Below are 22,235 nucleotides of genomic sequence, written 5' to 3'. Positions count from 1 at the left end.
GGCATAGGTCCACCCACTGGGGAGGGGTGCAGCTATGGGTGGGCCTGGGAGGGCATAGGTCCACCCACTGGGGAGGGGTGCAGCTATGGGTGGGCCTGGGAGGGCATAGGTCCACCCACTGGGGAGGGGTGCAGCTATGGGTGGGCCTGGGAGGGCATAGGTCCACCCACTGGGGAGGGGTGCAGCTATGGGTGGGCCTGGGAGGGCATAGGTCCACCCACTGGGGAGGGGTGCAGCTATGGGTGGGCCTGGGAGGGCATAGGTCCACCCACTGGGGAGGGGTGCAGCTATGGGTGGGCCTGGGAGGGCATAGGTCCACCCACTGGGGAGGGGTGCAGCTATGGGTGGGCCTGGGAGGGCATAGGTCCACCCACTGGGGAGGGGTGCAGCTATGGGTGGGCCTGGGAGGGCATAGGTCCACCCACTGGGGAGGGGTGCAGCTATGGGTGGGCCTGGGAGGGCATAGGTCCACCCACTGGGGAGGGGTGCAGCTATGGGTGGGCCTGGGAGGGCATAGGTCCACCCACTGGGGAGGGGTGCAGCTATGGGTGGGCCTGGGAGGGCATAGGTCCACCCACTGGGGAGGGGTGCAGCTATGGGTGGGCCTGGGAGGGCATAGGTCCACCCACTGGGGAGGGGTGCAGCTATGGGTGGGCCTGGGAGGGCATAGGTCCACCCACTGGGGAGGGGTGCAGCTATGGGTGGGCCTGGGAGGGCATAGGTCCACCCACTGGGGAGGGGTGCAGCTATGGGTGGGCCTGGGAGGGCATAGGTCCACCCACTGGGGAGGGGTGCAGCTATGGGTGGGCCTGGGAGGGCATAGGTCCACCCACTGGGGAGTCAGGCCTAGCCAATCAGAATTAGTTTTTTCCACACAAAAGGACTTTATTACAGACAGAAATACTCCTCAGTTTCATCAGCTGTTCGGGCGGCTGATCTCAGACGATCCCTTAAGTGAACAAGCCGGATGTGGATGTCCTGGGCTGGTGTGGTTACACGTGGTCTGTGGGATCGGCTTATGGTAGAGAAATTGACATTAAATTCTCTGGCAACAGCTCTGGTGGACATTCCTGCAGTCAGCATGCCAATAGCACACTCCCTCAAGTAAGTACTGTTTCCTTCTCCTCTTCCAACATGACAGTTATCTCTCCCTCCTCCTTCACTCCAAGAACGGCATCCTCCTCTCTCTCTTCTTCTTCTTCTTTCACTGTAACTTCCTCATCTTCTTTCTTTACTGTGACATCCTCCTCTTCCTTCTCCTCTTTCACAACAATGTTCAGCCACAGACCCTCTTTCTCCGTCCAGCAGACCTCCTCTTCTTTAGCAGGAGGGGAGTATCTTAGTGAGCTCATGGTCGGGGATGTTAGCTAGCTAGTTAGCATTAGCCTAGTGTTACTTAGCCAGATAGGAGGATGTTCGCTAGCTAGTTAGCATTAGCCTAGTGTTACTTAGCCAGATAGGAGGATGTTAGCTATCTTGTTAGCATTAGCCTAGTGTTACTTAGCCAGATAGGAGGATGTTCGCTAGCTAGTTAGCATTAGCCTAGTGTTACTTAGCCAGATAGGAGGATGTTCGCTAGCTAGTTAGCATTAGCCTAGTGTTACTTAGCCAGATAGGAGGATGTTAGCATTAGCCTAGTGTTACTTAGCCAGATAGGAGGATGTTCGCTAGCTAGTTAGCATTAGCCTAGTGTTACTTAGCCAGATAGGAGGATGTTAGCTAGCTAGTTAGCATTAGCCTAGTGTTACTTAGCCAGATAGGAGGATGTTAGCTAGCTAGTTAGCATTAGCCTAGTGTTACTTAGCCAGATAGGAGGATGTTAGCTAGCTTGTTAGCATTAGCCTAGTGTTACTTAGCCAGATAGGAGGATGTTAGCTAGCTTGTTAGCATTAGCCTAGTGTTACTTAGCCAGATAGGAGGATGTTCGCTAGCTAGTTAGCATTAGCCTAGTGTTACTTAGCCAGATAGGAGGATGTTCGCTAGCTAGTTAGCATTAGCCTAGTGTTACTTAGCCAGATAGGAGGATGTTAGCATTAGCCTAGTGTTACTTAGCCAGATAGGAGGATGTTCGCTAGCTAGTTAGCATTAGCCTAGTGTTACTTAGCCAGATAGGAGGATGTTAGCTAGCTAGTTAGCATTAGCCTAGTGTTACTTAGCCAGATAGGAGGATGTTAGCTAGCTAGTTAGCATTAGCCTAGTGTTACTTAGCCAGATAGGAGGATGTTAGCTAGCTTGTTAGCATTAGCCTAGTGTTACTTAGCCAGATAGGAGGATGTTAGCTAGCTTGTTAGCATTAGCCTAGTGTTACTTAGCCAGATAGGAGGATGTTAGCTAGCTAGTTAGCATTAGCCTAGTGTTACTTAGCCAGATAGGAGGATGTTAGCATTAGCCTAGTGTTACTTAGCCAGATAGGAGGATGTTAGCTAGCTTGTTAGCATTAGCCTAGTGTTACTTAGCCAGATAGGAGGATGTTAGCTAGCTTGTTAGCATTAGCCTAGTGTTACTTAGCCAGATAGGAGGATGTTAGCTAGCTTGTTAGCATTAGCCTAGTGTTACTTAGCCAGATAGGAGGATGTTAGCTAGCTTGTTAGCATTAGCCTAGTGTTCCTTAGCCAGATAGGAGGATGTTAGCTAGCTAGTTAGCATTAGCCTAGTGTTCCTTAGCCAGATAGGAGGATGTTCGCTAGCTTGTTAGCATTAGCCTAGTGTTACTTAGCCAGATAGGAGGATGTTAGCTAGCTTGTTAGCATTAGCCTAGTGTTACTTAGCCAGATAGGAGGATGTTAGCTAGCTTGTTAGCATTAGCCTAGTGTTACTTAGCCAGATAGGAGGATGTTAGCTAGCTTGTTAGCATTAGCCTAGTGTTCCTTAGCCAGATAGGAGGATGTTAGCTAGCTTGTTAGCATTAGCCTAGTGTTACTTAGCCAGATAGGAGGATGTTAGCTAGCTTGTTAGCATTAGCCTAGTGTTCCTTAGCCAGATAGGAGGATGTTAGCTAGTTAAGATGAGCTACTAGCCTAGTGGTAGGCTATTCTAGCTATTCAGCCAGCTGATTAGTAACTTACATATTAAATAAATGGGGGAACTATCTATACAACATATATTTTCTTAAACACAGTGAGTAATATACACCGAAATAATCCCAAGAGCTATAATGTTTTGGCTATGTTGTCTAGCAAGCTACCAAAGTGGCTGACTAGCTGTTGTTGTTGTTGACGAAACTAGCTAGCATTTTTTTTATCAAAAACATAAGTCAGAACACAGCCTCTCTATTCTCTCATGGGATTTCAGGTCCTCTGACTGGGAAAATGTATTTCCACAATGAGAGCAGTGGTATGTCTTCTCCTCCTGTGTTTTAGTATGTTGGTAGGGCTTTTCTCCTGTGTGTGTTCTCTCATGCTTTTTCAGGCCCCATGATCGGGTAAAACTCTTTTCACACTGGGAACATTGGTAGGGCTTTTCTCCTGTGTGTATTCTTTCATGCACTTTCAGGCTCCCTTGATGGGTAAAACTCTTTTCACACTGGGAACATTGGTAGGGCTTTTCTCCTGTGTGTGTCCTCTCATGCTCATTCAGGCTCCCATACCACATAAAACTCTTTCCACAGTGGGAACAGTGATAAGGCTTCTCTCCTGTGTGTGTTCTCTCATGCCCAACCAGGGCCCCTAACTGAGTAAAACTCTTTCCACAGTGGGAGCAGTGGTAAGGCTTTTCTCCTGTATGTATTCTCTCGTGCATTTTCACACTCCCTAAATGAGTAAAACTCTTTCCACAGTGGGAACAGTGATAAGGCTTCTCTCCTGTGTGTGTTCTCTCATGCCCAACCAGGGCCCCTAACTGAGTAAAACTCTTTCCACAGTGGGAGCAGTGGTAAGGCCTTTCTCCTGTATGTATTCTCTCGTGCATTTTCAGACTCCCTAAATGAGTAAAACTCTTTTCACAGTGGGAGCACTGATGTCGTCTCTCTGGTTTGGCCGTCTCTGGGTCTGGTTCCCCTGAAGGACTCTTCCCGCTGTCAGAGTGAGAGTCTGGTCTCTCTCCTGCCAAAGACAGACATATCATTTAGCTAAACAGCGACCTGAATGAAACCTCCACATGATAAAACCGTCTTCCTATGAGGTTTAATCCAGACTATATCCCACAATAGCCTGAGGTCAGTCTTCACAACACAATAAAAAATAAACTTGAGATGATGTAGAGCTTCAAATCTAATCTTGCTCTCATGGAATGTCATGTTTTAGGCTGATCAGAGCTCTATAATAATAGATAATGTCATGTTTTTAGGCTGAGCAGAGCTCTATAATAATAGATCATGTTTATAGGCTGAGCAGAGCTCTATAATAATAGATAATGTCATGTTTTTAGGCTGAGCAGAGCTCTATAATAATAGATAATGTCATGTTTTTAGGCTGAGCAGAGCTCTATAATAATAGATAATGTCATGTTTTTAGGCTGAGCAGAGCTCTATAATAATAGATAATGTCATGTTTATAGGCTGATCAGAGCTCTATAATAATATATAATGTCATGTTTATAGGCTGAGCAGAGCTCTATAATAATAGATAATGTCATGTTTATAGGCTGAGCAGAGCTCTATAATAATAGATCATGTTTATAAGCTGATCAGAGCTCTATAATAATAGATAATGTCATGTTTATAGGCTGATCAGAGCTCTATAATAATAGATAATGTCATGTTTATAGGCTGATCAGAGCTCTATAATAATAGATAATGTCATGTTTATAGGCTGATCAGAGCTCTATAATAATAGATAATGTCATGTTTTTAGGCTGATAATAATACAGTGCATTCGGAAAGTATTCAGACCCCTTGACTTTTTCCACATTTTGTTACAGCCTTATTTTAAAATGCATTTTTTGATTTGTTTATTCTGATAAATCTAAACACAATATCCCATAATGACAAAGCAAAAACAGGTTGTTAGAAGGTTTTGCAAACTTATAAAAAAACAAAAAAAAACAGAGATACCTTATTTACATAAGTATTCAGACCCTTTCTATGAGACTCGAAATTGAGCTCAGGTGCATCCTGCTTCCATTGATCATCCTTGAGATGTTTCTACAACTTGATTGGAGTCCACCTGTGGTAAATTCCATTGATTTGACATGATTTGGAAAGGCACACATCCTGTCTATATAAGATCCCACAGTTGACAGTGCATGTCAGAGCAAAAACCAAGCCATGAGGTCGAAGGAATTGTCCGTAGAGCTCCGAGACAGGATAATGTCAAGGCACAGATCTGGGGAAGGTTACCAAAAAATGTCTGCAGCATTGAAGGTCCCCAAGAACAGAGTGGCCTCCATCATTCTTAAATGGAAGAAGTTTGGAACCACCAAGACTCTTCCTAGAGCTGGCCGCCTGGCCAAACTGAGCAATCGGGGAAGAAGGGCCTTGGTCAGGGAGGTGACCAAGAACCCGATGGTCACTCTGACTGAGCTCCTCTGTGGAGATGGAAGAACCTTCCAGAAGGACAACCATCTCTGCAGCATTCCACCAATCAGGCCTTTGCGGTAGAGTGGCCAGACAGAAGCCACTCCTCAGTCAAAGGCACATGACAGCCCGCTTGGAGTTTGCCAAAAGGCACCTTAAGGACTCTCAGACTATGAGAAACAAGATTGAACTCTTTGGCCTGAATGCCAAGTGTCATGTCTGGAGGAAACCTGGCACCATTCCTACGGCGAAACTTGGTGGTGGCAGTATCATGCTGTGGGGATGTTTTTCAGCGGCAGGGACTGGGAGACTATCAGGATCGAGGGAAAGATGAACAGAGCAAAGTACAGAGAGATCCTCGATGAAAACCTTCTCTAGAGCGCTCAGGACCTCAGACTGGGGCAAAGGTTCACCTTCCAGCAGGACAACGACCCTAAGCACACAGCCAAGACAACGCAGGAGTGGCTTTGGGACAAGTCTCTGAATGTCCTTGAGTGGCCCAGCCAGAGCCCGGACTTGAACCCGATCTAATATCTCTGGAGAGACCTGAAAATAGCTGTGCAGCGACACTCCCCATCCAACCTGACAGAGCTTGAGAGGATCTGCAGAGAAGAATGGGAGAAACTCCCCAAATACAGGTGTGCCAAGCTTGTAGCGTCATACCCAAGAAGACTTGAGGCTGTAATCGCTGCCAAAGGTGCTTCAACAAAGTACTGAGTAAAGTGTCCACCAGGCTTTCACCTCATCAGCCTGGAAGCAGAGGCTACATACAGGGAAGATCTCAATTGGATCCTCCTGGGTGCAGAAGAGGTGGATTAGGGGCTCAAAAACAACACTTATTTCCAGACAATGTATTTAAGGTATTATTTTGGTTGCTTGTAACTTTTTATTTAAACCTTTTTTTGGGAGTACATACCGGTGGGACAGCAGTACTGATCATAGTTGCTCAGCGAAACTCCATTCTTTGCTTAGTCCAGAACGTATTTTGACATTATTAAGCTTGAAAAGGAGGATCTCCATATTGAACGTCTCCTGTAAGCCCAGATTCTGGTTCAAACAGCTCCTTCAGTCCATTATTAGGCTACTTAATATAGTTTTTACAATTTCTACATTAAAAAATAACATAATCACATGTATCACTTCAGTTGAATGCCGTTTTAAAACCACGTCTCAGTTCAACAACAGTTAGTGATACTATTTTTAAGACAGCACTTACTGGTGTTAATTAGACCTTCAGTCTCTTCCTCCTCCTCCTCCTCCTTCAATGTGACAGTTATCTCTCCCTCCCTCTTCACTCCAAAAACGGCATCCTCTTCTTTCACGGTAATATTCTCTTCTCTTTTCACTCTTAACGCTTCTTCCTCTTCTTTCACTGTAACTTCTTTCACTTCTTCTTTCACGGTAACAGCTTCACCCTCTACTTCTTGTTTTACTGTGACATCCTCCTCATCCTTCTCCTCTTTCACGACAATGTTCAGCCAAAGACCCTCTTTCTCCGTCCAGCAGACCTCCTCTTGTTTAGCAGGAGGATAGTAGCTTAGTGAGCTCATGGTCGGGGATGTTAGCATTAGCTAGCTATAGCAACATAAATATTACATTCAAGGGGTAACTAGCTAGCTATACGACATAAGGTGACAGGAGTGCTTTTAAAACACACTGGATAATATACACGAAAACGTCTAAGAGCTTGAAGCTAACAAGCTACCGAGGTGGCTGACTAGCTGTTGTTGAAGAAGCGTTCCGTCCACTAGATTATACGTCACACTCTGACAGCATCGCCTGAAAGACGCACATCGCCATCTGCTGGCTGGAGTGGGTAACGCAGTTGAGTTTATTTATTATTGTTTATGTCCAATACTTATAAATATATTATTCTCTCCTTTTGGAACCAATGGAATGGTACCTTAAAAGGGGCAATCAGCAGCAAAAACAAGTTCCCCGACACTGTTTCGGTGAAAAGCTCAGGGACAACCCTGGAGAAATGGAACCACTCAAATTCATAGACAGATGCAAGGATTGACCATCCATGATATCACAATGATTGGTTTTAACCATGTTTTAAGGTTTTACAGTGTTTGTTTACATTTACTTTGTTTACAAACATTGGTATAAAACAAGCTTATATTTTGGGTGCTGACGGGGTACGACAGTTGAACTAAGCTCATGAGGCATTTATAAATTATATTCTTCAAGAATCAAATGGGTATATATCATTCATTTATAAGTCCACAAATGGATGTAGCAACTGCAGATTGCCTCTTTTGGTATCAAGCTCACCTCAGATATTTCACCTGATGTATAAATGTGAAACATCCGGTTGGCGTTTCAACTCAATACCAAATATGGTGATGAGAGGAAGCCCAGTGGCCGGCAGTGGGAGAAGATGGAGCGAGATGGATTTTGGACGATATTCTGCTATTTATTTATTTTTATCTATGAAACATTTGATCTCAACACAGTTTTCTGTTTCCATCACTAGAATCTGTAACAAACAGAGTGGACTACGTTTTGTAGACTTTACCCTTTGCCAAAGTTGTAAAAAATTGCGTTGTTTAGAAGGAGTGCAAGGGCGAATTGAGTTATTGCACATGGGCAATCTTCACAAAGTAGGCGTTCCCTAAAGGAAATATGCAAATAGATTCTAGAACGCACCAATAGGACCTCTCTTGCTCCTGCTTGGCTCTGCCCACCTCCTTGCTTGTTCTGCCCACTATGATTAATTTGCTCCCATTGGAAACGACAGGCTCTGGTCTATCTTGGGTTAGTTATAAAAGTCTTTGGCCACACAGTCTGAGAAGAGCATGAGGTGTGGCTGAGATTAGTCAGTTTGAGCTAGCATATGAACTCGGTAGCACAGAGTAGATCCCCCATATGACGTTGAGAAATAGTGCACTATGGGTAGTTTAGAAGATATCCGGAAATAAGTTAATAAATATGAAATAACGCAAAAACATAACTGTTTGAACTTAATAGGTAACCAGATCGTGACTACAACTAATTTACTAAGTCTTTAACCACACTGTGTTGTTACATTGGTGAGTAAAAACACATGCTTCCTACCCTTTAACTTTTTGTCTGAAAATATAATCTACATTTTACTCAACTTCGTTACCCACTCCAGTCAGCAGATGGCGATGTGGGACTTTAAGGCTATGCTGCTAGTGTGACGTATAATCTAGTGGACGGGACGCTTCTTTCAACAGCAGCAACAGTTAGTCAGACACCTCGGTAGCTTGCTAGACAAAATAGCCCAACCAATAAAGCTCTTTAGACGCTTTCGTGTATATTAGCCACTGTGTTTTAAACCTACTTCTGTCGTCTAGTTAGTTATCCTATTTAATTTCATATTTACGGTGTTGTTGTTATTGTTATTGGTCAGCTAGCTGGCTGGTTAAGTTAGCACTAGCCTAGCTAGCTAACATCCCCGACCATGAGGTCACTAAGCTACTCTCCTCCTGCTAAAGAAGAGGAGGTCTGCTGGACGGAGAAAGAAGCTCTAGTGAAAGAGGAGGAGGAAGAGGAGGATGTTACAATACAAAAACAAGTAGAGGGTGAAGCTGTTACCGTGAAAGAAGAAGAGAAAGACGTTACAGTGAAAGAAGAGGAAGACGCGTTCAGAGTGAAAGAGGAGGAGGATGTTACAGTGAAAGAAGAGGAAGACGCGTTCAGAGTGAAAGAGGAGGAGGATGTTACAGTGAAAGAAGAGGAAGACGCGTTCAGAGTGAAAGAGGAGGAGGATGTTACAGTGAAAGAAGAGGAGGCTCCCGTGTTTGGAGTGAAAGAGGAGGAGGAGGAGATGACTGTCACATCGAAAAAGGAGGAGGAAGAAGAGGAGGAAACTGGATATCTGGTTCCGGTTTCCCAAAGGCACCTTAAGGCATCCAATGGTTCTAATGATGAACTAAGCAGTAAGATGGTTTTGAGAAACCGGGCCCTGATTAACACTAGTAAGTACTGTCTTAAAAACAGAGGCACAAACTCTGCAGTTGTTGAACTGATGTGTGGTGTTAAAGGGGAAATCTGCAGTTGCTACATCCGTATTTGGACTTTTAAATTATTTATATATAGCCATTGATTCTTGAAGAATATAACACATGCCTCATGAGCTTAGTTCAACTGTCGTACCCCATCAGATTCCAAAATAAGCTTTTTCTACTCCAATGTTTAGAAACAATGTAAATGTAAACCAACACTGTATCGCCTCAACATGGTTAAAACTATAAAATTGATGTCATTGATGGTCATTCCTTGCATCCATAGGTCTGTCTATGATTTTGAGTGTAGTTACATTTCTCCAGTCACATCCATCATCGTATTACCAAAACAGTGGTGGAATGACATCTTTGTTATTGTTTGAATTGCAGATTGGTTGATTGATTGATGTGTGGCTTTTTTAAAGGGGCAACCTAGGTTTTAAACAGCAGCAAAATTGGGGGCTGGAGAAATGTAACCACTCTCAAATTCATAGAGAAAGCTATTGTAGCAACCTTAACCCAAAACCTAGCGACCTCATCAAGAAGTTCAGACATCTTGGTATAACAGTTATAAGGTGTTATGGGTCCTACAGTGGGTCTATGTTATTGTTAGGTGAAGTTATGGGTCCTACAGTAGGTCTATGTTGTTAGGTGATGTTATGGGTCCTACAGTAGGTCTATGTTGTTAGGTGAAGTTATGGGTCCTACAGTAGGTCTATGTTGTTAGGTGAAGTTATGGGTCCTACAGTAGGTCTATGTTGTTAGGTGAAGTTATGGGTCCTACAGTAGGTCTATGTTGTTAGGTGAAGTTATGGGTCCTACAGTAGGTCTATGTTATATAAATACCTATTTTGGATGCAGCTCTTGTTAGCTTGAATGCTAAAGCTCATTAACAGGCTGGTAGCAAAGCTAGCCAAAGAGCATTTTACTGGTTGAAGTTTAAATGTTTTTTAAGTATAAATCAGTTGTTTTGTGACGATGCCACAAACATTATATTAAGCCGGACATTCAAACGAGCCTTACAATTATAATCCTAAAGTAGTGTGAAATGCAGTCATAAGCCAACCTGTAAATGGAGGCTATTGTTGCTGGCAGCCTCTGAGAACTCCCCTGAGTTTTCCCCCACGGTGGTGAATTAGTGAATAGCGACACAGAGCTTAATGTGAGTTTCCTTGAGTAGCACTCCTGATCTTCCACTGATAGTGCGCTGTAATATTCAGAATACGTTGTGAAAAACTAAAATCTTCGCTCACCATTGTTGCTCCATGCAGATATACTACATCCATAACTAGAGGTTATTAGCATGGAGGAGTTCAGATATACTACATCCATAACTAGAGGTTATTAGCATGGAGGAGTTCAGATATACTACATCCATAACTAGAGGTTATTAGCATGGAGGAGTTCAGATATACTACATCCATAACTAGAGGTTATTAGCATGGAGGAGTTCAGATATACTACATCCATAACTAGAGGTTATTAGCATGGAGGAGTTCAGATATACTACATCCATAACTAGAGGTTATTAGCATGGAGGAGTTCAGATATACTACATCCATAACTAGAGGTTATTAGCATGGAGGAGTTCAGATATACTACATCCATATCTATCGGTTATTAGCATGGAGGAGTTTCTGCAGACAAATTGTGTTGCATAGCAACAAACAGCAAACACAGAAAGGGTCCTATATTGGAGAGTAAAAGTCGTCTGGCACTCTGCTTAGGATTTCAACAACTTTAAACTTTAACTTATTTCTAGCCTACAGTCATCGATGTTACTACTAATGTGAAAACAAGACAAAATATGACTATTGTTGCTCACTTGACTGTATAAAAGACAATTGTCAAATAATTTAAGGCATCAATTGTTGTACAATTTAATGGGTACGCTCTGGGTATCACCTTTTACCTCAAATAAACAGTGTATTTCTGCTGTTGTGGTTCTTTAACCATCTGTCTGACTGTCGTTCACACAGGAGAGAGACGTGGCTATCGTGGATCCTCTGGGGAGCCTCAACAACATGATGCTGACGAGGCAGAAAGGTCTCTCTCCAGATCAGAACACCTTAAGAAAAACCATCTGATACCCACTGGGAAGAAATCTCACTGCTGCTCTGACTGTGGGAAACGTTGCAAGTTTTCATCAGAACTTAAAATACACCAGCGAGTACACACAGGAGAGAAACCTTATAGCTGTGATCAATGTGGGAAGAGTTTTACTCGGTCAAGCTACCTGATAGTACATCTGAGAAGACACACAGGAGAGAAACCTTACGACTGCTCTGACTGCGGAAAGACTTTTGTTAATTTAATAGATTTAAAATCACACCAGAGAACACACACAGGAGAGAAATCACCATATAGTTGTACTCAATGTGGGAAGAGTTTTACTCGGCCAAACGCCCTGATAGTGCACCAGAGAACACACACAGGAGAGAAATCTTATAGCTGTACTCAATGTGGGAGGAGTTTTACTCGGTCAAGCTCCCTGATATTGCACCAGAGAACACACACAGGAGAGAAACCTTACAACTGCTCTGACTGCGGAAAGACTTTTGTTAGTTTAAGAGATTTAAAATCACACCAGAGAACACACACAGGAGAGAAATCACCATATAGCTGTACTCAATGTGGGAAGAGTTTTACTCGGTCAAGCTCCCTGATAGTGCACCAGAGAACACACACAGGAGAGAAACTTTATAGCTGTGATCAATGTGGGAAGAGTTTTACTCAGTCAAGCTCCCTGATAGTGCACCAGAGAACACACACAGGAGAAAAACCTTATAGCGGTACTCAATGTGGGAAGAGTTTTGTTGCATCTTGCGATCTGACGATACACCAGAGAACACACACAGGAGAAAAACTTTATTGCTGTGATCAATGTGGGAAGATTTTTACTCGGTCAAGCACCCTGATAGTGCACCAGAGAACACACACAGGAGAAAAACCTTATAGCTGTACTCAATGTGGGAAGAGTTTTGTTGCATCTTGCTATCTGATGATACACCAGAGAACACACACAGGAGAGAAACCTTATAGCTGTGATCAATGTGGGAAGAGTTTTACTCAGTCAAACTCCCTGATAGTGCACCAGAGAACACACACAGGAGAGAAACCTTATAGCTGTACTCAATGTGGGAAGAGTTTTGTTAGATCTAGCCATCTGAGGAGACACCAGAGAACACACACAGGAGAGAAACTCTATAGCAGGAGATAAATAATAAAGCTGTGATCATGTGACAAGAGATACTTTGATAAAAGATCTCTGATCAAACATCAGAAAATACATACATGAGTTGTTTCATGATATCAATGAAATAATGTCACAATGTAGAATGTTTTAACATTGTAGGAGTACTTTAATTAATAATGTCACAATGTAGAACCCTAAACATTTCCCCCTGTTCAATTTATTTCAGCGTGATATGGATTTTAGCCTCTGGGAAAAATCCAGGCTCTGAATTGAAAGAGTATTTATGTGATTTAACAAAAAGTAAAAAAAAAATAAAAAAATAAGTTGTGTTACACCTTAATCAAAATGTATCTAGCTGTTTTCTACCAATTGTCCTCTGACCAGTGATGTACACATTATTCCCAGATTCCATGTGGTGTTTGAGCTATTCGTTTTAACAGGACGTGCAACCTCATCTCCCCCCTCTTGCGCAATTGATTTCAACATGATATCGATGAAATAAGTGTTGCGTTCCTTTGTTTAGCGACCCATGTAAATACATCACTCCAAAATGTAGCTGACTGTCTTCTGCAGGTTGTCCTCTAACCAGTGAGGTAAAAGTTATCTCCCATTTCCATGTATTTTTTTAGTTGTGTTAGTTTCAACAGCAGGTACAACCTGATCTCCCCCATAATCGATATCATTGACTTATTGTTGGTGCTTGTGCAGTTTATAAGGTGCTTGTTTTAATATGATTATTGTGGCACATTTGTGTAGATAGTACAGTTTCGGTTTCGGTTTTCAATATATCACAAACTGTTTTTGCATATTGGTTATTGATTTGGACATGTTAAAACTGTGTTTTGACATTGAGGTTTCCCACGTTGCAAAATGTCATTGAAAAGTCATTGAAAAGAAGACTATGCCTGATGTCCAATATAAACTCAGCAAAAAAAGAAACGTCCCTTTTCCAGGACCCTGTCTTTCAAAGATAATTTGTAAAAATCCAAAATAACTTCACAGATCTTCATTGTAAAGGGTTTAAACACTGTTTCCCATGCTTGTTCAATGAACCATAAATAATTAATGAACATGCACCTGTGGAACGGTCGTTAAGACTTACAGATGGTAGGCAATTAAGGTCACAGTTATGAAAACTTAGGACACAAAAGAGGCCTACTATTGACTCTGGAAAACACCAAAAGAAATATGCCCAGGGTCCCTGCTCATCTGCGTGAACGTGCCTTATGCATGCTCTAAGGAGGCATCCTCCCTCATGTGGTACCCTTCCTGCAGGCTCATCCTGACATGACAATGCCACCAGCCATATGGCTCATTCTGTGCGTGATTTCCTGCAAGACAGGAATGTCAGTATTCTGTCATGGCCAGTGAAGAACCCGGATCTCAATCCCATTGAGCACGTCTGGGACCTGTTGGATCGGAGGGTGAGGGCTAGGGCAATTCCCCCCAGAAATGTCCGGGAACTTGTATGTGCCTTGGTGGAAGAGTGGGGTAACATCTCACAGCAAGAACTGGCAAATCTGGTGCAGTCCATGAGGAGGAGATGCACTGCAGTACTTAATGCAGCTGGTGGCCACACCAGATACTGACTGTTACTTTTGATTTTGACCCCCCCCCCCAGGGACACATTATTTGTGTGTGGAACTTGTTCAGTTTATGTCTCAGTTGTTGAATCTTGTTATGTTCATACAAATATTTACACATGTTAAGTTTGCTGAAAATAAACGCAGTTGACAGTGAGAGGACTTTTTTTGTTGCTGAGTTTACATTCGGTTTTAGTTGAAAATATGTATTTTCAGGTCGTTTTTTCAACGACTTGAAAACAACTTAATTTCAACGTACTTGCAGCTTACACATGGACGCAGTATAATAAATTGGTCTATAATCAGTTTTATTAACAATCTTACATCACTCCAGTATTTCTTTACAACGTTCAAGTGCTACTTGTCTTTATTCCACTACTGAAGAAGCATGACTCAAATCACCTACTCATATTTCAAACATCCAGCCTGACAAAATATACATTTTTAATTATTCAATGCCTCACCTTTAAGTGAATTATTGCCAATACATATTAACAAAGGGGTGATCATTTGGTTTTGATATTTTATATTTACAATTCATGCAACATTTAGTAATCATAATTTATGCAACGAACTGACCATTTTGGGGTACAATTATATTGACATTGTTGCACTGCTTGTAGAATATCAGGGTTCATTCTCAGATGTGCCAACCCAAATGTACTAGAGCATGACATTGGGGACTCGGCCCCGATCCAACAACATGCCTATCGAGTGAACCCTGAAAAGAGAGAGAAGCTCTGCAGTGTGGTGTAAAGTTACTGAGGATATTGCAGGAGTTTCCTCTTGAAATCAGACATGTCCGTGGTAAGGACAACTTGGTTGCTGATTGTCTCAAGGGTGGGCAGTCAAAAGGATTTGTGTTTTGCATTTAGCCAGTGCGTTGACATGGATCACAATTTATTTTGACTGCACGTTTTTCTGTATTGGAGATGAGTTTTGTTTGGGCTCGTTCCAAGGGGACGAGAGTTCTAGAAGCCAGTGAGTTTTAGGAAGACCAGAGTTCTAGAAGCTAATGAGTTTTAGGAAGACGAGAGTTCTAGAAGCTAATGAGTTTTAGGACGACCAGAGTTCTAGAAGCTAATGAGTTTTAGGAAGACGAGAGTTCTAGAAGCTAATGAGTTTTAGGACGACCAGAGTTCTAGAAGCTAGTGAGTTTTAGGAAGACCAGAGTTCTAGAAGCTAATGAGTTTTAGGAAGACAAGAGTTCTAGAAGCTAATGAGTTTTAGGAAGACCAGAGTTCTAGAAGCTAGTGAGTTTTAGGAAGACCAGAGTTCTAGAAGCTAATGGGTTTTAGGACGACCAGAGTTCTAGAAGCTAATGGGTTTTAGGACGACCAGAGTTCTAGAAGCTAGTGAGTTTTAGGAAGACCAGAGTTCTAGAAGCTAGTGAGTTTTAGGAAGACCAGAGTTCTAGAAGCTAATGAGTTTTAGGAAGACGAGAGTTCTAGAAGCTAATGAGTTTTAGGAAGACCATAGTTCTAGAAGCTAGTGAGTTTTAGGAAGACCAGAGTTCTAGAAGCTAGTGAGTTTTAGGAAGACCAGAGTTCTAGAAGCTAGTGAGTTTTAGCAAGACGAGAGTTATAGAAACTAGTGAGTTTTAGGTCAGTAACTTATAACCACGGAACCACCCCAGACCTTTCATGCATGACTTAAAGCACCTAAGTATTAGATTTACAGCCAGGGTCTAAAATGTCATTGCCAGGTCTGATTTTCTCTTTGGTTTTGAGCCCACAGCAAGAAGGCACCAGAGCCTATTGTGTTAACAGGTTCACACTAGATAACACATCCACACAGTGCATGAAAAACATGAGGTGTGGCTAACGTTTGCAAGCTTGAGCTAGCTACCGAGCTAGCATACAAACTCGGTAGCAAAGAGTAGATCCTCCATATGACGTTGAGAAATAGTGCATTGTGGGTAGTTTAGAAGATATCCGGAAATAAGTTAATAAATATGAAATAACGCAAAAACATAACTGTTTGAATTTAAAAGGTAACCAGATCGTGACTACAGCTAAGTTCCTAAGTCTTTAACCACACTGTGTTGTTACATTGGTGAGTAAAAACTCATGCTTCCTACCCTTTAACTTTTTGTCTGAAAATAAAATCTACATTTTACTCAACTTCGTTACCCACTCCAGTCAGCAGATGGCGATGTGGGACTTTAAGGCTATGCTGCTAGTGTGACGTATAATCTAGTGGACGGGACGCTTCTTTCAACAGCAGCAACAGTTAGTCAGACACCTCGGTAGCTTGCTAGACAAAATAGCCGAACCAATAAAGCTCTTTAGACGCTTTCGTGTATATTAGCCACTGTGTTTTAAACCCACTTCAGTCGTCTAGTTAGTTATCCCATTTAATTTCATATTGTTGTTATTGGTCAGCTAGCTGGCTGGTTAAGTTAGCACTAGCCTAGCTAGCTAACATCCCCGACCATGAGCTCACTAAGCTACTCTCCTCCTGCTAAAGAAGAGGAGGTCTGCTGGACGGAGAAAGAAGCTCTAGTGAAAGAGGAGGAGGAAGAGGAGGATGTTACAATACAAAAACAAGTAGAGGGTGAAGCTGTTACCGTGAAAGAAGAAGAGAAAGATGTTACAGTGAAAGAAGAGGAAGACGCGTTCAGAGTGAAAGAGGAGGAGGATGTTACAGTGAAAGAAGAGGAAGACGCGTTCAGAGTGAAAGAGGAGGAGGATGTTGCAGTGAAAGAAGAGGAGGCTCCCGTTTTTGGAGTGAAAGAGGAGGAGGGGGAGATGACTGTCACATCGAAAATGGAGGAGGAAGAAGAGGAGGAAACTGGATATCTGGTTCCGGGTTCCCAAAGGCATCTTAAGGCATCCAATGGTTCTAATGATGAACTTAGCAGTAAGATGGTTTTGAGAAACCGGGCCCTGATTAACACTAGTAAGTACTGTCTTAAAAACAGAGGCACAACCTCTGCAGTTGTTGAACTGATGTGTGGTGTTAAAGGGGGAATCTGTAGTCGCTACATCCATATTTTGACTTTTAAATTATTTAAATGATTTATGTATAGCCATTGATTCTTGAAGAATATAACACATGCCTCATGAGCTTAGTTCAACTGTTGCCAACCCTCACCACCTGGGGGCAGCCTGTCAGGATGTTCAGCATCCAGTTGCAGATGGAGGTGTTCAGTCCCAGGGTCCTTAGCTTAGTGATGAGCTTTGAGGGCACTATGGTGTGGAACACTATGGTGGTTTGCTTGAAACATGTAGGTACTGAGTCAGGGAGACGTTGAAAATGTCAGTGAAGACTGGTAATCCGTTTGTCCCTGCGGCTTTGTGAATGTTAACCTGTTTAAAGGTCTTACTCCCATCGGCTAAGGAGAGCATGATCATACGTGATCATATCATTAACCCCTTAGAGTCGATTGACGCAAATTTGCTTCAGTCTAAGTAACCTAAGTAATCCATAGTACGACCATCTTAAAACGATTCCATATGTCCATTTAGTCCCCCCCAACGGTATTAAATTGAAGGAATTAATCCAAGCCTCACGCTCATCACCTGTGGAAGGCGGGGCTTCCAGCGAGGCGTGGATTTAATAGTATGTTGCACCTAGTTTCCCTCCTTCAGGGAACAGTAGTTATAGTCATACCGTTACGCTTGTCATATGATGTATTAAGCATTTAACAGTTAAATTAGGTCTCGACATTGAACTACACTGAACAAATATATAAGCGCAACATGTAAAGTGTTGGTCCCATGTATTTGTAACCAGGGCCTGTAGGACCTGCCTTGTTGATAGTGCTGTTAAGAAGGCAGAACAGCGCTTTATTATGGACAGACTTCTCCCCATCTTAGCTACTGTTGTAGCAACATGTTTTGACCATGGCAGTTTACAATCCAGGGTTACTACAAGCAGTTTAGTCACCTCAACTTGCTCAATTTCCACATTATTCATTACAAGAATTAGTTGAGGTTTAGGGTTTAGTGAATGATTTGTCCCAAATACAATGCTTTTAGTTTTTAAAAAAAACGTATTTCTTGCCACCCATTCTGAAACTATCTGCAGCTCTTTGTTTGTTAAGTGTTGCAGTGATTTCATCCGCATACATACACACTGGCTTTTCTCAAAGCCAGTGGCATGTCGTTAGTAAAGATTGAAAAAAGTAAGGGGCCTAGACAGCTGCCCTGGGGAATTCCTGATTCTACCTGGATTATGTTGGAGAGGCTTCCATTAAAGAACACCCTCTGTGTTCTGTTAGACAGGTAACTCTTTATCCACAATATAGCAGGGGGGTGTAAAGCCATAACACATACGTGTTTCCATCAGCAGACTATGATCGATAATGTCAAAAGCCGCACTGAAGTATAACAAAACAGCACCCACAATCTTTTTATAATTCATTTATCTTAGCCAATCAGTCATTTGTGTAAGTGCTGTGCTTGTTGAATGTCCTTCCCTATAAGCATGCTGAAAGTCTGTTGTCAATTTGTTTACAGTAAAATAGCATTGTATCTGGTCAAACCATTTTTTTCTCCAAAAGTTTACTACGGGTTGGTAACAGGCTGATTGGTCGGCTATTTGAGGCAGTAAAGGAGGCTTTACTATTCTTAGGTAGCGGAATGACTTTTGCTTCCCTCCAGGCCTGAGGGCACACACTTTCTAGTAGGCGTAGATTGAAGATATGGCAAATAGGAATGGCAATATCGTCCGCTGTTATCCTCAGTAGTTTTCCATCCAAGTTGTCAGACCCCGGTGGCTTGTCATTGTTAATAGACAACAATACTTTTTTCACCTCTTCCACACTCACTTTACGGAATTCAAAATTACAATTGCTTGTCTTTCATAATTTGATCAGTTATACTTGGATGTGTAGTGTCAGCGTTTGTTGCTGGCACGTCATGCATAAATTAGCTAATCTAGCCAATGAAAAAAAACATTAACGTAATTGGCAATATCAGTGGGTTTTGTGATGAATGAGCCAACTGATTCAATGAATGATGGAGCCGAGTTTGTATTTTTGTCTAAAACGTCATTTAAGCTAGTTTCTTCTTATTTTTATTCAGTTTATTCACATGATTTCTCAATTTGCAGTACATTTTTTTACATTTACATTTTAGTCATTTAGCAGACGCTCTTATCCAGAGTGCATAATTTTTTTTTTTTTTCAGTACATATGCTAATCGGTTATGCAGCCAGACTTATATGCCATTCCTTTTGCGTCATGCCTCTCAACCATACAGATTTACCAGGTTATTACTTCTAAATAAACTGCTGTTCATCATCTGGGACCATTCAACATCCTAGATTTACCAGGTTATTACTTCTAAATAAACTGCTGTTCACCATGTGGGACCATTCAAAATCCTAGATTTACCAGGTTATTACTTCTAAATAAACTGCTGTTCATCATCTGGGACCATTCAACATCCTAGATTTACCAGGTTATTACTTCTAAACAAACTGCTGTTCATCATCTGGGACCATTCAACATCCTAGATTTACCAGGTTATTACTTCTAAACAATAGACACTTTTTTTGCGTTCTCGTAGACTTACAATTGTTGTCTTGATTATTGCTTGAACAGTCGCTAAGATATGTGATCCGAAAGCTGGGTGTCACGCGTCACTACTTCACAGGAGAGGCATTTGAACATAAACAAAAAAAAACATCAACATCAAAAAGCCTATTTTTTTTTGCTGAAAAACTAGAACTTTCATGTGCCTTAATAACAAACTCTTATGTAATCTGGAAATATAAATAAAATGTGAACTCTCTAAGCTGATTAGACATGGAGAAATTACAGAATCTTGCCTAGCCATGATTGGTTGAGATAATGAGGATGTGGGACATTCAGGTGAAAGAGAGTCTATTCTGTGACTCAAGGCTTCTCTGTCAAATGGCACGTCCTGCTCTCTGCTACCGTAGATATTTCAAAGATCCATTGGATTTACTAATATTTTCATCATGGACTACATGCAAAGTGTATCTACAGCTTTCAATACCAGTGTTGTCCTGAATACAGCCGCTGGTATCGACACAGTTCTGTCTACTGTGGCTAAAGCAGTCTGAACTGGTTGAAGCTGAGTGGGAAGGATTATTTAGAAAGTGTTTGTCTGCCATGAATTATCATAATCCATACACCGGTAAGAGTCTACAGGTAAAATGCTAAAATAGCTACATGTACATACGTTATTGTCTCAACTGTATCATAAAGTCATTTTCATATTAGCTATATAGCTAGCTAGCTAGACAGTTGCATACAGGTACCGTTATAGCTTGCCATTGTTTACAGAAGTCTTCTAAGTCCCTATAGCAACAAGCCATTGTTAACAGAAGTCTTCTAAGTTCCTATAGCAACAAGCCATTGTTAACAGAAGTCTTCTAAGTTCCTATAGCAACAAGCCATTGTTTACAGATGTCTCGTTGCGGGATGAAGCAACGTTAAGACAGATAGCTGAGCTGGCCAGTGCATTCTGCCGTGAAAGCATCCCCCGGACTAGACACAACCCAGCAAACATATATTTCTGAGAAGAGCAGGACTTTTGCAATGAAAAGGCCGTGGAAATTACATGTCCTGGCTTAGGGTTACACTAACCCTAACAAAGAGCAGTACTGTAGCTATACAACAGTAGAAGGATCTGATGATCTAACCCTAACAAAGAGCAGTACTGTAGCTATACAACAGTAGAAGGATCTGATGATCTAACCCTAACAAAGAGCAGTACTGTAGCTATACAACAGTAGAAGGATCTGATGATCTAACCCTAACAAAGAGCAGTACTGTAGCTACACAACAGTAGAAGGATCTGATGATCTAACCCTAACAAAGAGCAGTACTGTAGCTATACAACAGTAGAAGGATCTGATGATCTAACCCTAACAAAGAGCAGTACTGTAGCTATACAACAGTAGAAGGATCTGATGATCTAACCCTAACAAAGAGCAGTACTGTAGCTATACAACAGTAGAAGGATCTGATGATCTAACCCTAACAAAGAGCAGTACTGTAGCTATACAACAGTAGAAGGATCTGATGATCTAACCCTAACAAAGAGCAGTACTGTAGCTATACAACAGTAGAAGGATCTGATGATCTAACCCTAACAAAGAGCAGTACTGTAGCTATACAACAGTAGAAGGATCTGATGATCTAACCCTAACAAAGAGCAGTACTGTAGCTATACAACAGTAGAAGGATCTGATGATCTAACCCTAACAAAGAGCAGTACTGTAGCTATACAACAGTAGAAGGATCTGATGATCTAACCCTAACAAAGAGCAGTACTGTAGAAGGATCTGATGATCTAACCCTAACAAAGAGCAGTACTGTAGCTATACAACAGTAGAAGGATCTGATGATCTAACCCTAACAAAGAGCAGTACTGTAGCTATACAACAGTAGAAGGATCTGATGATCTAACCCTAACAAAGAGCAGTACTGTAGCTATACAACAGTAGAAGGATCTGATGATCTAACCCTAACAAAGAGCAGTACTGTAGCTATACAACAGTAGAAGGATCTGATGATCTAACCCTAACAAAGAGCAGTACTGTAGCTATACAACAGTAGAAGGATCTGATGATCTAACCCTAACAAAGAGCAGTACTGTAGCTATACAACAGTAGAAGGATCTGATGATCTAACCCTAACAAAGAGCAGTACTGTAGCTATACAACAGTAGAAGGATCTGATGATCTAACCCTAACAAAGAGCAGCACTGTAGCTATACAACAGTAGAAGGATCTGATGATCTAACCCTAACAAAGAGCAGTACTGTAGCTATACAACAGTAGAAGGATCTGATGATCTAACCCTAACAAAGAGCAGTACTGTAGAAGGATCTGATGATCTAACCCTAACAAAGAGCAGTACTGTAGCTATACAACAGTAGAAGGATCTGATGATCTAACCCTAACAAAGAGCAGTACTGTAGCTATACAACAGTAGAAGGATCTGATGATCTAACCCTAACAAAGAGCAGTACTGTAGCTATACAACAGTAGAAGGATCTGATGATCTAACCCTAACAAAGAGCAGTACTGTAGCTATACAACAGCAGAAG

The 22,235-nt window shown here is 41.9% G+C and overlaps 1 protein-coding gene across 1 annotated transcript; it reads right to left on the bottom strand.

Annotated features, from left to right (window-relative positions):
• Window positions 1-3,240: 3,240 nt before the first annotated feature.
• On the bottom strand, window positions 3,241-7,106 carry LOC311124284 (uncharacterized protein; the record flags this gene model as incomplete). Its single annotated transcript, XM_084198452.1, has 2 exons — window positions 6,669-7,106; window positions 3,241-4,040 (listed from the first exon to the last, which is right to left on the bottom strand). The coding sequence occupies exons 1-2, from the start codon at window positions 7,018-7,020 to the stop codon at window positions 3,241-3,243; spliced, it is 1,152 nt and encodes a 383-aa protein (XP_084054578.1). The 5' UTR covers window positions 7,021-7,106.
• Window positions 7,107-22,235: the final 15,129 nt, after the last annotated feature.

Source organism: Coregonus lavaretus, assembly GCF_964263955.1.
Source record: "Coregonus lavaretus genome assembly, contig: HAP1_SCAFFOLD_69, whole genome shotgun sequence".
NCBI lineage: Eukaryota > Metazoa > Chordata > Actinopteri > Salmoniformes > Salmonidae > Coregonus > Coregonus lavaretus.
This window is presented reverse-complemented; position numbering and strand designations above follow the sequence as displayed.